Source organism: Odontesthes bonariensis, chromosome 20, assembly GCF_027942865.1.
Source record: "Odontesthes bonariensis isolate fOdoBon6 chromosome 20, fOdoBon6.hap1, whole genome shotgun sequence".
NCBI classification, from domain to species: domain Eukaryota; kingdom Metazoa; phylum Chordata; class Actinopteri; order Atheriniformes; family Atherinopsidae; genus Odontesthes; species Odontesthes bonariensis.
The window spans coordinates 22,522,918-22,540,200 of NC_134525.1; the positions used below are offsets into that span (position 1 = coordinate 22,522,918).

The 17,283-nt window shown below is 40.8% G+C and overlaps 2 protein-coding genes across 2 annotated transcripts; one reads left to right on the forward strand and one right to left on the reverse strand.

Moving 5' to 3' along the window:
• Positions 1-464: 464 nt before the first annotated feature.
• cldn11b (claudin 11b) lies at positions 465-3,531 on the forward strand. The gene is made up of 3 exons (XM_075452535.1): positions 465-700; positions 1,136-1,300; positions 3,182-3,531. The coding sequence occupies exons 1-3, from the start codon at positions 475-477 to the stop codon at positions 3,439-3,441; spliced, it is 651 nt and encodes a 216-aa protein (XP_075308650.1). The 5' UTR covers positions 465-474; the 3' UTR covers positions 3,442-3,531.
• A 3,943-nt stretch (positions 3,532-7,474) lies between these two features.
• Positions 7,475-14,804, reverse strand: slc7a14b (solute carrier family 7 member 14b). The gene is made up of 7 exons (XM_075452298.1): positions 14,338-14,804; positions 12,586-12,822; positions 12,085-12,302; positions 10,454-10,600; positions 9,596-9,804; positions 8,725-9,509; positions 7,475-7,986 (listed from the first exon to the last, which is right to left on the reverse strand). The coding sequence occupies exons 1-7, from the start codon at positions 14,636-14,638 to the stop codon at positions 7,619-7,621; spliced, it is 2,265 nt and encodes a 754-aa protein (XP_075308413.1). The 5' UTR covers positions 14,639-14,804; the 3' UTR covers positions 7,475-7,618.
• Positions 14,805-17,283: the final 2,479 nt, after the last annotated feature.

Sequence of the window (17,283 nt, forward strand, 5' to 3'; positions counted from 1 at the left end):
GGGCTGTCTCTTCTCTCAATATCTGCTTTATGTTAGGACCTCACATGTGCTCTGATTGGCTTTGGACCGAGCGCTATGTTTTTCACCACACCCCATGATAAATCTTATTCTAGGTATTTTCTTGATCAGGAGTCTCGGGGCGCACCAACGGGACGGAGTAGAGCTGCTGTCTAATTTCGACTTTTTTAAAGCTTTGAAATATCTTTGTTTGCTCTAAAACTAGGGGAAAATACTTATTTAGTTATTTTTGTATATATTTGAGGTATCGCAGTTGACTTGAATTGTTTTTGCAAAACGGAGAAAAACGCGTATTTTGTTCATTTATTGCGCTTTTAATCTATTTCTAGACGTGTTGTTTAAAGTAAGCACGAGTTTTTAAGTTCCTGGTACCAGAAAAAGAGAGAAGTAAGAGAGCTCAACACTTCCAGAGCTGTACTTACTTTTGGAGCGCGTAAAAACGCACGTCTGCTCCTCATGGCGCACTTGTGCAGGTATCTGATAGGCAGCTTTGCAAGTTGCACGGGCTGGGTTGGCCTAATCGTCGCCACGGCAACCAACGACTGGGTCCGGACCTGTGACTACACGGTGGCTACGTGTGTCCGCATGGACGACCTGGGGTCCCGGGGCCTCTGGGCAGAGTGCGTCATTTCCCCGGCGCTGTACCACTGCGTGGGTCTGAACCAGATTTTCGAGCTGCCAGGTGAGTGACGTGGTGGATGACTGGACGTAGAAAAAAATTTTAAATGCTCTAAATATTACATTTCTGTGAAAAAATATAACTCCAGGTTTTTACATTTTTAACTGATAATGTGTTTGATGACCAATAATGAAATGCAATGGGTCATCTTGTTGGGACATATTTAGATAAATCAATGACTGTGAGGTGCCTCGGTTCATATTTTTAGCACAAATAAGGTTATATGTCCAGTTATTTTCATACTTTAAAAACTTCAAAAATGTTTTTAAATGTCCTTTTAAACACAAAAAACCCTCTGAAATATTCATAACAGTTGCCTAACACATTTTAATGAAAACTTTTGAATTGCTGTACTGTATTTGGCCCGTGTCAACATTCCTACCAGTCAGAGGCAAGCTGTGTTGAAAATGTTACAGACAGATGCTTCATTTTTCTCAGCCTACGTGCAGACCTCTCGTGCTTTGATGATCTGCGCATGTCTGCTGGGTCTGCCTGCCATGCTGCTGGTCCTCATGTCGTTGCCCTGCGTTCGTTTGCCAAACGACTCATCAGTCATCAAGAAACGCCGTGCCTATCTGGGAGGTGCACTCATCATCATGATGGGTGAGGAGGACTGTAAGACTGTGGATTAGACCAACATGATATATACAGTGCTATTTAAAGTCCCGATCCAGCATAATTTCTGTATGTTTTCCTTCCAAGCAGCCAGATTTTCTTGTAATCTTTTAAAGTGATCTTGAGCAATAGTTGTCCAGGCTTTCTGAAGGTCTTTCAAAGTTTTTCTTTGGACATTGGCTGCTTTTGCACTAATTTTCAATCCAATCCTTGTACCTGACCATTTGGAATCTGTTTGTTTGTTCAGCCACTTAATTCTGACCGATGTATCATTATAGTATAAAAAAGGCTCCTAACTCAAGGGATGTGTTGTGTCGACACATAACAGACAACTTAGTAAAGAAACTATTTTAAATTATATCTTTAGGCACTTTGTTTCTAGCAGCCTGTCACAAAGACATATCATTTGTCCCCATTTCTTTAGTTTCATCTATGAAAAACACCAAAGATAAAACAGTTTGACAGACAGAAAATAGTATTTTTGCAGCAACAAGGTGATTCCCAAAGAGCTATTAGCTGAAAACTTTGCATATCTCAGCATGGTGTGCAGTGTGTAAAGACCTGACACAGAACCTGAGAGATGCATCTGGACCTTCGGTTGATCCATCTACTGTTGGCCCAAGCCTCATCAGAAATGGGAAACAGGGAGAAAAGGCTGAGCTGTGCCAAATGACACAAGAACTGAAAACTAAAAATCAGTGGCAACAGGTCTGATGGAGGGATGAATCCTCCCCAGAGCCCGGAGCTCAACATTACTGAAGCAGTGTGGGATCATCCTGAAAGAGAACGGAACAAAAAGCAGCCGACATCCAAAGAAGAGCTTTGGGATGTCCTTCAAGAAGCCTGGAGAACTATTCCTGAAGACTCCTTAAAGAAAAGACAGAAAGCTCATCTAAGAGGGTTCAGGCTGTGTTGAGAATAAATGAGCTCAGACCAGATATTGACTTTAAAGTTCTTTAGAATTCAAACTATGTTTCTTATATTCTGTATTTACATTCTGGTTTCAATAAATCACAGCAGCTGTTTCCTGTTTTCATGAAAATATATGAAGAAATGAGGTACTGTATAAATTAAACTTCTGTCTACATATAACTTTTATTCAAATGGAAAAAGCCAGATTGAACCTCTTGTCTCAAAAAAATTGTGATATGAAAATTGTCTTTGTCTTCCATCATTATTATTGTTAAAAACAAAGGTTTTTATTAGTTAATGATAAAAAGATAGGTCATGACTAAATTACTTTCATACCTCCAAAACCTTTTTTCTTTCATTTGAGTAAATTTAGCAACAATGTCTTTCTGATATTTGACATTGGTAAATTTAATCTTTTAAGTCTTTCCTCATAACACTGTAGTTTGATTTTATAGCAGAGGACGATGGTTTTGGTTTTCAGTTACAGTAGTTTTAGACTTTGGAGTCAGTTTTTGAGGACAGTTGTTTAGGTTTTGGACGTCAGTACCTGTCCGTTTGTCAAACAGGTTTTAAATAGACAGCTTGGACAGTGTATGTGGTGAAAAATGTTTTGATTTTGGGAAACAGATTTTAGCTTTAGTTTCACATTGCAGGACTGAAGCTCCTGACGGTTTTACCTTGAGAGGACAGTAGTTTCCGTATTTACAGCACTCAGGTCTTTCCCAGCTGTTGAAGGGGAGGAGGAGGGATGGAAGGAGGGTCATGGTCTGGCAGCTCAGCTTCATCCTGACTGGGTTCATCTGTCAGACTGTCCTGCTTCCTGCAGGATGAGACAGTTAGTTCCTGTGTATGCCCTCCAGGACAGACAGCCAAACATCAGTCTTTTTGACCAAATTTAATGTGTTTTCCCTGTTTCTCACCTTTGTTTTTTAATGAATTCTCTCTGTTGAAACCCAGCTGTCTGCGGCATCATATCAACCGTCTGGTTCCCCATCGGTGCTCACAAAGAGGAGCATCTGATGTCGTTTGGCTTCTCCCTGTACGCCGGCTGGGTCGGATGTGGTCTCTGTCTCCTGGGCGGCATTGTGATCTTATGTTGCCAGGTTTCCGACATGGCCAACCTGTCCAGAGACAACAGCTTCTACTACTCCAGACGGGGGGATACGGCCACGCAGCTGGATCCCCCCACCAATCATGCCAAGAGGATACATGTGTGAAAGCCTCACGCTCTGTCTTTATTTTATCCAGCTGTTGATGCTGTACTTTTCACCAACCCTAACCCAAAAACATCTTAAGAAAAACTAAGAATACATTAGTTGCTTTTTCTATAACCCACATGTACTCTAAAAAAGTGTACTCTAAATAAGAATTACACTTGTTTATCTTCTTTTATCTCTTTGTTATTAAATAGAAATTGACCGAATGGAGTTGAAGGTATGGCTGTTGATGTTCCAAATAAAAAGGTCTGATTCGTCTAGCCCTGTCTGATTTTCTATCTTTTTTTTTATTTCAGAATAATCCAGCATCAAAGCAACATTTTACAAACTTAAATCAGAAACTTGTACAGAATTGAAATAGCTGTATAATAACAAGCCTTTTAACTTAAAGCAAATGGCTACAAGAATGCTGTTTTCTCACATGTTTCCTATAAAAGTAGAAGCAGGGGGACTTTGTTCTTCTGTTATAAAGTTATTCTGTAATTTACTGAACTAAATGTAGCTATCCAAACAATATCACATATATGTACGAAATTGTTTGATTTAATTTCTGCTACTGCCAGAACAACCCGCTCTGACCTATCACAAACTGATGTTTGCTCATTAGCCTGCTGAGTCAAGCTTAAACATAGATTTTGAACAAAGCATCACTCTTGGATCTGTAAGTTTTCCAGGGCTGATAATCCGACAGTCAGACAATGGACATGGTTGTGCAAGTAAATCAAAGTTCAGTTTAGACTTTGATAATCTGAATTAGTTCAAGATTAAAGTCCACCACATATTCAAAATTCTGAAATAAATTCAGAGTCCTAAAATGAACTCATTTATCTTTCAGCTCCTCTGAAATCTCCTTCTTACATGGTACATAATGTTATGAAGTACTGACACAGGAGTTCCACAGCTATCTGAGCAGATGCATGCATGACTATTTTATTACAAATTTAAAGCAAACTTTGATAACGAAAACAAGATGTATTAGCACTTAACCTTGCTTTAGTTTGAGTTCAACAGGCTGCATCTGGGGCCTGATGGTCATTTTGCAGGTTTAAAAGCAAGATCTTCACCCTCTGAGTTCACATTCCTAAGATCGTTCTTGTCATCTGTCAGTTTAAATAAAACATTAATGGTTCATCATAAACTGCAGAGCTCAATCAGTTTACATTAATCATCCATCAGCTGAATTAATATCTTTTTAAAACAGTACTCTGGTGCCAAAGGGGAAAGGAATCAGCACTGTCCTCTGTTGAGCAGGCCCTGCTCATTATGATGCATTCAAAGTATACAAATTAACTATTTGGTTTGCAACTTATTTTCTCTTGTCTCTTGTTCCACAAGAGTTGACACTAGCACACAAAGAATAAAGCCAGCAGAGGGAGAGACCCAAACACTTCAGTTGTCCTAATGTAGTCGCTTTATTTATAAGTTTGTATTTACACCTTCAGAGGGGCAGAAATGATCACACAGTCTGGTGGCTTCTGCCTGGAGCGTGCAAATCAGGGGTGCGTGCAAATACAGTTCATCATGAAGCATCCACTGTCGATAACAGCCTTTTTCAATGCTCTAAGAGAGCGCTGCGCTCCCTTCAGATTTGTAAGTTAAAAACAACCTTGTTTCTGTTCAAAATTCACGGAAAATATGAAGACCACTCATAATCGGGATCATTTTTGACGCATTAATGTACAACAGTGGCATTAAACATAAAAACAAATGTCAGTGAAGCTTTCTGAAGTAAAGTTGTTCAGTTGTTTATTATAACCCCTAACCATGATGTTTTCCTAACCCAAACCAAGTGCATTTTACATCGTAATCCTGACCAAGTATACCTTACCATAACTAAGTACTTCTATTGCAAAATCCCAAAACAAGTACTTTCTAATGTCTAACCCTAGCCAAGTAACTTTAACATCCAACTTTAAGCGAGCATTTTTATCGCATAAATCTAACCATTTACTTTTATTGCATAATATTAAAAGTAATTTTGATACATGACAAAGTGCTACAGTAGTAGAATGAGGAAGTCTAAAGACTTGGACAGTCTATTGATACTAATAACTCAGTCTAAGGTAAAATTTTCTGCCAATTTCTGCCACTAGATCACTCAAAACTACACAAAGTGGTACTCGAGGGACTTCTTAGAATAATAAATTCTTTGTTTTAATCCACTCTACACCTGAGCTATGGGATCTATACACTCGAAACATATTTAGACATCCAGGCTATTGTATTTAAAGATGAAATACGTTAATTTTGTGTATGTGTAAAAAGAATTTACAAGTCATCGTAACTGATGGTCTATTTTCTTCTGTTTAACTTGACCATTAAGATTGGACCAAAACCTCCAACAGCACTGAGAAATGCCTGTTCTGTATCAGAGGGGATGATCTTGGTCAAAAATGTGCCTTGTATTCAAAATCGTAATTTCATTTCCTTTTATAAACAGTACTTTCAGCTGCATTCAGTGTTTTACATTTTCCTCGGACAGGAAGCAAAGTTTGAGGATTTTGTGTTTTTGGCTTTCTGCCTGTTTAACTGACCATGACCTCAGGTCTAAACGACTCCAGTTAATCATGTCCTGTCAGGAGGATTAGATTAGATCAGCAGTGTCTATAGATGTCGAAGGGAGTTTTTATGATTTGAAATTAACTAACTTTTGGTTGTGTGCTGATGTGCCTCTTTCATTAGATATTTTTCCAATCATTACTCTACAGAAAAGTTTGTTAAATAAAAGCGCACAATTAAATTTAATCCCAAATAAGCAGGTTGGTTCAAGTTCCATTATCAGTCTTTTGAACAGCCTTTTTCTTTCTCTTTATCCACAGCTTAATCAATATCAAGTAAATGAACAGTGTACGTGTACTGATGAATTTTTGTCTGATATTTTAAATGGTAAAAGTCTTTTTTTTTTACCCAAAAAGAGTCCCAGGCTGTTTTTTTTTCTTAAAATGAGACATTTATTCCTTTGAAACAGACACCCATTCTCATTTATCCACATTACACACATTATCACACATGACACTGAATAATACCAAACACCCAAACAAGGAAAAAGTAAAGACTGTAAACAAAGTACACAAACAGAACCAGAGGAAAAGGTTAATCAGCAAGTGGCATGAATGTCACCAAGAGTTCAGGAGAAATGATGTCTGACCACAGGAAGCAGACAGGAACACATTCACTGACATCCTCAATGTGACGTGTTGCTGAGGCAAATGGTCAGAGAAGCAACTTGAGTTTGTGATTGGTTCTGACTGAAAACTGTCTGGACATGTAACAATAAACACAGATGAAGAGATAAGAAGCAAGAAACCAATTGTTGGTTGTACTCTTTACAGTCACAGTAACACAAAGGGTGGTGGAGGTGTCCTAAATGGTCCTGGTGCCAACAACTATTGATTTATTTTAACTTATTTTTTTAATGATGTATCCTTATGTCATTATTCAAATGTGTTTATCCAAAACGAACACATAGCAAACGAGGGGCCACAGCGATGACCTGGCTCCAACAGCAAGGGGCCCCGCTTACATTACAGGTCGCAGCTCTGTTTTTAGGTTTTAAATAGATCTGATCTGATGTTTCATGTTTGTAAGTGATGAATCTGACTACATTCAGAGCAGTGCAGCACATGTGAAAAAGTTTAACTCCTTCCAGTTTGGCTTTAAAACCTTCTGACAAATCAAAAAACATCTTCATCTCTCTTTTGACCCACAATTATATTGTTGCTCTCCTCCATGTGGAAGACAATCCTGAGTTGTCTTACAGCAGATCACCCTGAGTTACTGCACCATTGTGTCTCTTATCCTTGGATGTTATGGTTAACCCTCAATACAAACTGTTAAAACATCCCTTTACCAGAGGAAGTTTAGTGTTGTGTTGTCACTGGCAGCTTGTTGGTGTGTTTTGTGGTGTGTACGAAGAAACGTGGGACCAGACATCAGAGCCTGCTGAAGCGTCTGCTGTCAGCGTCATTCTGTGTCTCATTTTTGATGGGATCCTTTTTTCCCATAGATGCAACCACACTGAGGAGACCCAGAGATGCGTTCAGCAGTTAAAATAAACTTAAAATCTTGTTGAGTATGGTGTCACATGATTCAGAAGAAAATTCAAAGTTTTATCAGCTCTCCTAAATGTTGAGACTGTTTCAGTTTAGGAGGACAGAAAGTGGGAAACCTCTTGAATTCAGTCATCTTCATCATCAAAGCCATGATTGGTCCTTCCTTTGGACCTGCTGCCTCTGCTCGTGTTCTGGCCTCCTGCTCCAGATTGGTACCCATACTGCTCCCCATCATCCTCGCTCCGGTTCTGCTCTTCTACCTCTTGGTCCTCACCCTGGTTCTGCTGCTGTTGGTGGTGGTTTCCCCTCTCTTCTGGGGCAGACCAGCCCTGGTAGGGCCTCTCTTCCGGTTCCTGGGTGTGGATGTCGGCAGAGAAGGTGTCGTCCATGTGGTCGTCGTAGCGCTGGTAGGAGCTGGCGTGCGCCTGCTGCTCACGGGCATTTAGCTCCAGTGTGCTGTGCCAGACTCCGTAACAACCGTAGATGAGCAGACCTGAAGACGGACACGCAAAAGTTTATAGTTTCTTTTATCGCACAGCAACTCCTCCAACCTCAGAAATGAATCACCAGATATCGTGAGACTTCAGTCCCACATTTACAACAATCATTTAGTTCTGTGTGAGTTAAAGAATAAAACTTGTTGAGTTAAAGTAGAACATCAGTGTTGTCACATCCACCATCATTCTTTCATTTATGTCCTTCTTGTTTGATGCAAAGTCGTATTTTAACCAAGTCTCTCATTTTTTCCTGTGCTTTGAGTATTAAGTGAGGTCATGTTATTCCATCAAAGGAGTCGTATTAGGCTGCAACATGATCTTCATCATCCATAAATCTGACACATGCTGTTTCTTTAAAAGAATTAACTGATTATCATTTCTTTTATGACTCTATCCATCCATCATCTCTCTACCTCATCAATCTCATCCATCCATCCATCCAAAGTTTGGGAGCAGGATGTTCTGAGGAAGAGTATAACTTCCTCTGAGATAGGCTTTGAGCTTTTTAATGATACAGATGTTTTACTTCATAAAAAGCTTCAACACATCAAAGGGGGAAAAAACTAAAAAATGTAGTTTGCCCTCTTTAAATCTGACTGGTGAAATCAAAAAGTAACTGTGGGTTACACTGTTTACTACCACTTAAAAATAAATAATTTCTCTTTTTGTAGATTGCACTAAAATATGTTCCTCAATAGTAAATTATAGAAATTAAGTCCTTATTTTCAACTCACCTATGAGGCACCAGATGGTGAACCTGGCCCAGGTGAGAGCGGACAACTTCAGCATGAGGTAGCTGTTGACCAATATGGCCGCTGCAGGGACAAATGGCACACATGGTGCCATGTATGGAAGCCTTCGTGTGCTCTCTGGTTGTTGTATGATTAGAATCACAAGCTTCGCCAAGGATCCAGCCATCAGTGTGGCCATCAGGCCTGAAAACACCGCTCCAGCCCCTGTACCCTGCTCAAAGCCAAATATGACAGTGGCCCACAGGAGGAAGGATGTGAAGAAGAGGAGGAGGGTGCATCTGGTCACTGTGCGGCCGGTTGCAGGGGTGGGCTTTGCTGACGAATCAGGCATTCCAAGCCGGAGTCGCAGGGTGTAGTAATGACCTCCCAGAAGCCTTTTCAACAGGGAGGCGTGGCCTGTGTGGAAATCAGAGTCATCTCCCTCCCCTTTGGCCCCACCAGCATGGTAAGAAGATGGCCCATCACTATCTGAGCCTCCGATCAGCATGTGGTCATCTTTTGTGGGGACGGATTCACCATCTTGGTTCTTTAGGCTGTCCATGTCTTCCTCTGAGTTAAACTGGTGTGTGTCGGTCTGTTCGTCAGGCTGGTAGCGCAGTAACAGCACACACACACTGACCAGAGTGTAAGCCAGCAGGGTGCCAATGGACATCATCTCGATCAGGTCCCTAAGGCTCACCAGCAGAGCGAGGATGGCCGCCAGGCTTCCCGACACCACACATGCCAAAGCAGGAGTGTGTGTGAGCGTTGACACATGTGACAGGAACCTTCAAACGCAGACACAAGAGGACTCACCTCACGTTGGAGCTCCTTATCCTGACTGTAAGTTATCTTTGTGTGTCTCAAGCCTCACCTGAACAGCAGTCCATCTCGAGCCATGGCGTAGATGACCCTTGGCATCGGGAACAGGGAGCCCAGCAGGGAAACGGTGAGACCAGCGATCGAGCCGACAGCCACAGTGTACTTCCCCCACATGAAGCCGTGCACAGCAAACATCTCCATGAGAGGAGCCGAGCCATCGATCAGGTTGTATGGAACCATTAGAGTCAGGATCACACTCACCTGTGAAGAGCAAGGATGTGAACAGATATGAATATATTTTCTATTAAGCTGAAGCTAATGAAACGTATAATAACATGCTCACAAAACCATTGGATTTTGCCCCAAAGCAGCAGAGTCTTAGTCTAAAACAAGCAGATGTAAAACTGAAAGTGACAATTAACTTTAGGCCTTTCTAAAGGCTCATAGATCAGTCTGTATCTAAATTTTTTAAATACGGATGTCAGTATGGTTCATTCAGTGGAAGAAAATCTGGAAACTTGCTCACTTCTTACTACAAGGAGCAAAAGAGAAAGTACACACAGTTTCAGTTCCACCGTTTTACGTACAAATGCAGAAGCAGTGTGTGAACACTAAGTGAACCCTTACTGCTTCCACGGGAATTAAGAGGGTCTGCTGATCAATGCACTGATCAATTGATAATCAATAAGTGTGAGAACATCTATAAAAGCAGAAGTTTTTGGCAGTTTGCTGGTCTGGAGCATTCAGGTGTGTGTTAACACAATGCCAAGGAGGAAAGACATCAGCAATGATCTTAGAGAAGCAACTGTTGCTGCCCATCAATCTGGAAAGGGTTATAAGGCCACTTCCAAAATTAGACAATCCCAAACACAGCTGCAAATCTAGAACAGATTGACACCGTTGTACTGACCGATGCGTAGGCGGTGAGGCAGGCGACCAGTGAGACGGTGATGGCATAAGGGATGGACGTGTTGGGGTTTTTTGCCTCCTCTCCTGTCGTTGCGATGATGTCAAAGCCAATAAAGGCGTAAAAACATGTCGCTGCCCCTCGCATCACCTGATCAGAAACAACACGTCACAGAATATCCAAAAAACGTATATTTCAGGCTCAACAAAAATCAAGATTTTCTGTTAGTATCACACTCCACATAACTCAGATGCATCTTTAGCACTTGTCCTGAGATGTTTGTTGTCAACAGAATGGTCCGAAGACTTGGAAGACAGGATGTGTACACATACACATCTGGGGAGGGATGAATTTAAACTACCCGAAAGCTCAACATCGTCCTTCATACTAAAATGGAACAACCAAAAGAATACACAGCAAATTCAGAAATATTTGCATATTCAATATGTGGAGATGAAATATAACTAATTTTCAAGATTAGCATTTTAACCAGTAATCTACCAAAAGCACGAGAAAGGCTTCAGGAAAACTCTGTGAGACCTGGAATAACTGTGCCAGAGTCTGGACTTGAACCCAGCAGAGTAGCTCTGAAATGACCTGGGCTGGCTTCAAACGGTCCACTTGTTCGTTTTACAGCCCCTTATGCGCAACCCCTGGCAAAATAAACAAATCTCAAAGATGACACAAAATACTTCATTTAGCAGCTTAACATTCGGACGTTGTAAACCATACAAGCAGGTTTTCGGAATTTTTTGTTCGATCAAAAAGTAGAAAAAATGTTGGAATCACTTAATCATGACAGAATAGTCTCCATGTAATTTGAGCCATATTTGAAACTCAAGTTGCTTAGCTCACATTTGAAATCTTCATATGTAAACTACAACAATGACTGACTTTAAAAGATAATTGTTTACCAACAAGAGAGTCCTTTTCCTGGATATATTCATTCATTATTAGTATATTTAGGATTATGATATAGTTACAGCTGCAGTCAGTGTTTGTTTAGGTGGATATGGAACCATTTGAAAATATTATCGATGCACACAGATTTTTGTCACAAAGGTGTTATGTCAGTATTGTGAAGAAAGACGTCAAACACCAAGTTTTAAACCAAAAACAACCAACTCGTGCTGTTCATCATCTCAGATTTGGTGTTTTTTTTATGGGCCGCGTAGATTACGGAGCGCGTAATGATGACGAACCACAGCATTTAAATTGCGCCTGAAAGTAGGAATCCACCATATAGTTCACACTATATAGTGGGTAAATTAAATGCATCTGAATACAGGTGTGCACCGATGCTTTCCATCCAACCTGGTTGAGTTTGAACGTTTCTCCAAAGAAGATTGGGAGAAACTTCCACAACAGATGGGTGTTGGATCATTCCTAATAAGACTTGAAGCTCCCACTGCTGCTAAAATGGTTGTAAACAAGTACTGAATAAATGGTGGAGATGGGATATTTCAGTGTGTTGTTTTCAATTAATTAAAAAGAGAAATATTCCATGAGTTGTTTTTTTTACTCATTGTGGGGATAAAATGAAAACGTGGAAAGCTGTAGATGCTTTGTTTGACTTTCACACGTGGACATTAGTAGCTGTTTCACTGCATTTCATATCAACGTGGAGATCTCACCCCTGACCACCCGTACGGCAAGAAGTTGCCGCCCTCCCAGTTGCTTGGTGAGAGGAAGAAGAGTCCGGCCACGATCATGAAGACCCAGACCACCATGTTGACCACATTCAGTATGTTATTGAAGCCCACAGAGTTCTTCACGCCGAGAGATATGATCACCGTGACCAGCAGGGCGATGAACAGGGCCAGCAGGTCAGGGTAAGTGTCCTCACCCTTCCCTGAGACAAACAGACACAGCAGACATACTGACTCTGCTGCAAAGACAAGGATACAAACTGATATATGAAGAAGGGCTTTAAGGTGAAAGTTCATGTCATGATTCTATCCCCTGCTTTTAATGTTAAAGATCTTTTTATTCGCACAACACTGAACCAAACTTCACTGCAAGGTGAGACAATAAATGTGAAAAAAAGATAAAAGTACTAAACTAAAGCATCTATGTTTCACCCTTTGTTGCAACTAACAGCACAGGTTTGTAATTTGCATGATTTTGTTACTGACCGAGTCCTCTGAGCGTGCCCAGGTGTGTTATCATGTAGTTACTGATGCTGTGATTGGCCAGAGAGTCGAACATGCTGCTGAGGGCCGACGCCCCCGCCGCTGTGCCGATCAGGTACTCCAGGATCAGGTTCCACCCGATGAAAAACGCCACAAACTCCCCCACCGTCACGTAACTGTACGTGTAGGCCGAGCCCGTCGTTTTGGGGACCCGGACACCAAACTCCGCGTAGCACACACCTTAAACAAAAACACATTTAGAACACCCAAAAAAACGAGGCTACAAATGTGCTGTTGAATGTGTTTAGACTTGACAGCATTTAAAACATTTCCCAAGATAGTTTGATTTTGAGCTTTCTGGAAAGGCGGCAGCTGGAAAACACCAAAAAGAATCCAGACCCATTTTTCCTTGAAGAAAAAATTATAGGGAATATAAAACAGACCCAATGGGACTATATGATATTTATATATTTCTGAGAAAAAGAAAAAAAAAACATTCAGGTACCACCACAAAGTGTCAAAGATCTGTAATGTTACATATGTTATATTGCCCATTATTGGTGAATAAATTTCAGTTTCAATCATTTGTTACAACATACAATGTTCCTGTGTCACCATGGTCCTTATGGGTTAAGCAGAAGATACTCAAAATCCTTCATCTGGCTGGATTAAAGAGTTCAGTTTATGTCAACATAGAGTTTTAAAAAAAAAAAAACAAATTGAGCTTTTTGGCCTTAAATCTTAATCCACATGACTTAAAGGCGGGGTAGGGGATCTTTTTCTGGAACATTTTTTTACATATTGCTTGAAATACTCTTCACACCCCCATTGCAACCAATTAATTAAAAGTTTTGACACAAATATGAAAAGTTTTAGTGGCCTCTAGAACGTACAATCTAGGAAAAACCAATCATCCAATCATTGTGAACGGACCGTTCACAATGATTGGATACTGATGCCGTCTATCAAACTGCAATCTGCTCCTCCCTCCCCCTCCTTCCCCCTGTGCGCGTACCCTGCTCGAATTACACGTCCAGAAGCTTGGCAGGAAGCTAAATTAGAGCCAGCTTGGCTAGCACCTAGCATTATTAAACGTATAGTTAGCATAAACTAAATACTAAATACTAAATACGGCAACGATCGATGCTTGCTGTCAGAACAGCGCTCGTGCACCTTCGTGCGCGTGCGCGTTCATGTACTCTAGAGGCGTGCCTTCGGGGGAAAGTGAAGAAAAGGGTTGGGACTTTTTACCTGTGTATTTTCAAAATGCGGCTTCGCTGGACTCAAAATCCAGGATCTCCTACCCTACCTTTAAGGGTTTTCTAGTTAGTGTTTGCAAATGAATACAGAAAAAATAAATATTGTAAGACTGCGTTAAAAACAAAAACAAAAAATTGTTTTTTGTGCTTTCAAAGGAGTAAAGACACGAAAATAAATATAGAAAATATTAATGGTGGAGAAAATAAAAGATGTGGACACTCCTAATTTGACTAGGGGCAGATTTACTGTCACTTTGCATCTGGCACAAACTTTGTTTTGGTGTTAAAAAATTACTGTTGGTGTTTCCAAATGAGGTACTCCGGTACGTTAGCACATGAGAGGCGGGAGCATAGCACACCTGGCCCTGTTGCATATGTATTGACTGGAGTTTGGGAGGAGAGTATTCAAATGGATCCCGCAGACTTATTTACTGAAATTTTCACCTTGTAATTCATTGCTGGTTAAGGTATTATTTACCACCAAATTGCCTTTTACCTGACAGTATGGACGCCACTGCCGCAATGATGAAGGACAAGATGACGCCTGGCCCTGCCATCGCCTTAGCAACCAGCCCGGAGACCACGTACATCCCTGTGCCGACGCAGCTGCCCACCCCGAGTGACACCAGGTCCACTGTGGTCAGAACTTTAGCCAGTCCCACCGCCGACCCCTCTGCCGCCTCGATGAGGTCGTCCGAACCGTGAGCCATGGAGCCCATGGGCTTGGTCCGTAGCAGGCGGGAGTACATGTTGTACCAGGCATCGCCCAAAGACACCCGGCCCAACCACGCCGCCATCACTTCACCTGGTTATTACCTGCCGATGTCACAGAGTTCCTCAGTGCTTCTGCCTTTCTTCTGTCACTGCCTCTGTCATTCAACTTCATGAGGAGCCTCCCCAAACCGGCTTTCTCAGGTTTGTTCTCAGGTTCTCAGGTTCATTAAACCAAAATCCACTTATAGGTCAGAGGCTCTGAAAAAAGAGAGGGAAGATCTAAGTGAAGTAACCCTGAGTGAAGGAGAATTTTGTTTCATTTTCAGATTAAGGTTGTATGAGGTCATAGGCTATATTGTGCTTGTGCTCATTAAACTGGGGACATTCATGACTGAACCATATTGAGACAATGGGCCCCTGGACACAAACGGTCCCTCAGCCTCCTGCTGAACAGCAAAACTATCAGACTGACAACAACTGTTGTCACTTTTCTCTTTTTTGTGGTTCCTTTGTGTCTTTCCTAAGTGGTCATGTTGCACCTCTGTTATCTTTTCTTTAGGGCGATTTCTCCTTATACGTTACTTTTTGTTCATTTTTAGACAGTTTAAGGTCATTTAATGTCTTTAAACCTATCTGGAATCTACTTGTGGTCACTTTAAATCTCTTAGTGGTCGTTTCATAAATGTCAGGGGCTATTATGAGTTTTGTGAAGTCATTTTGAAGTCTGGCAATTTTTCTACGTTGTTTCTTTATTTTGTGTCTCTTTGTTATCATTTTGAGTTTCTTTGTGGTAATTTTTTTAAGGTAGCTAACTCACTAAGTAATTTCGTATCTGTTCATCACATTTTTTCTTTATAGTTATTTATCATCTCTTGATAGTTGTTTCACGTCATTTTGTAATTATATATATCCTTGTTGTTTCCTCCTTATTTGTTCTATTTTGTTAATCCTGAATCTTTCTTTGGTTATGTACATTCTGAGGTTATTTCCAGTCTCCTTATTTTCTCTTCGAATCTCTTTGTGGTTGTTTTGAGCCCTGTCACTGTTAACTAGAGCAATTTTCAAGGTGCTGTCAGCTTTAAATGCTCTAACCTGTTTATAGTACTACGAACTAATCTTGGTTATGTTGGGCAGCACAGAGCCCAGATCCAACTTTTACCCGAGAGTATAGCTCCATCTCTGTGTCTTCGTAAAATTCTATCTTAAGGGAACTTTTCTTTTATGGCGCTAGTATTCAACAATGTACAAACAGCAGTGCAAGTGATGTTAACTCATTTTTATCCCAAACAAAGCAGCAAATCTACAACAGAATGTCTGAAAAAGAAAAGAATCAAGATGTTGCAATGGTCCAGTCAAAGTCCAGACCTCAACCTGACTGAAATGCTGTGGTGGGACCTTCAGAGAGCTGTGCATAAACCAATGCTGCAAACCTCAATGAACTGAAGCAACGCTGGAAAGAAGAGTGGCCAAAATTCCTCCACAACCATGTGAGAGACTGATAACCTCATACAGAAAACCAGCACTCCGACTTACTACTGCTAAAGGTGCTTCTACAAGCTGTTGTATCATGGGGTTCACTTAGTTTTTCACACACTAGTTTCCGTTGAATAAATAATGACAAGGTGTAATATGTCATGTTGTTGATCTGAGGTTGTATTTACCTCATCTTAAGACCTGGGGCCCGTTGCACAAAAGTAGGATAAGGGATTAAGCCGGGATATGTTGGCTATCCTGGATCAACTTATCCGTGATCCAGTTGCACAAAAGTGGGATAGAGGGAAGTGGGATATGTTCAGACGTAAGTTACCATGGAGATTTATTCTGTGAAGCTAGCCTGCTCCAGACCAGGCTAAGTTCCAGGATCTATTTAATGTCATTCCTTATCTCAGTCAGCGGTCGCCACAAATGGAAACCAATATTTATTCCACTGCCTAGGCTAGAACATATTGTTAAAACATTTAACTATACCTACTATCATTATTGAAACATTTGTGATCATTAATTACAACAAAAAACTCCCCCCAAAAGTTAAATTATAGCATAAAATAATAATTTCAGTCAGTAAGTATGTATCAAAGGATGCTTGACACAAGAACACTTTTTGTTTTTCATAAAAACTAAGATTAAATAAATGACTTAGGCATTTTTTGGACCATACCTTTGATGCCAAAAAAGGACTTGGGCGATTATTTTAGGAAGGTGACGATATGTTAATTAACATTTTATTTGGATTGTATCCTAATTGTGATAGTTTCAGTGGAGTGGTGAGTGTGATTTGTGCACTACTTATGCATTCAGGCGGTCAGCAATGGTTTGCCACGCTTGCTCCCTTTGTTTTTTAACTGTGGCAGTATTTCCTTTTTGTTTTATTTTCTCCATCACCTCTTCATATGCTTCCATTAATAATTCTTGCTCCGCTGGGGAGAAATACGCCGCCCTTGTTGCCATGGTGAATCAGTGAATCTATGATCGATCGTGGGGTCTATTTAAGCAAGCCGTGTGCGGCACTTATCCAGGATCGGTTTCACCTGGCTTAATGAATCCGTGTCTGCTCATCCTGGCTTGGCCTTTGTGCAACCAACTAAGCCTGGGCGCCCATGTTTTGGATTCCTTGAACCTGGTTAAGTAATTCATCCTGGATGTCTAAATCCTACTTTTGTGCAACGGGCCCCTGGTAACATCCATGTTTTCATTTTTTTTAACAATTCCTGAAACTTTAGAATTTAAA

Coding starts and splice junctions, on each gene's coding strand:
- cldn11b (XM_075452535.1), top strand. CDS start 475: ATGGCGCACTTGTGCAGGTATCTGATAGGCAGCTTTGCAAGTTGCACG. Junction 701..1,135: donor CCAGATTTTCGAGCTGCCAG/GTGAGTGACGTG, acceptor CATTTTTCTCAG/CCTACGTGCAGACCTCTCGT. Junction 1,301..3,181: donor TGCACTCATCATCATGATGG/GTGAGGAGGACT, acceptor GTTGAAACCCAG/CTGTCTGCGGCATCATATCA.
- slc7a14b (XM_075452298.1), bottom strand. CDS start 14,638: ATGGCGGCGTGGTTGGGCCGGGTGTCTTTGGGCGATGCCTGGTACAAC. Junction 9,510..9,595: donor CGAGATGGACTGCTGTTCAG/GTGAGGCTTGAG, acceptor CTGCGTTTGAAG/GTTCCTGTCACATGTGTCAA. Junction 7,987..8,724: donor CACCATCTGGTGCCTCATAG/GTGAGTTGAAAA, acceptor GTCCGTCTTCAG/GTCTGCTCATCTACGGTTGT.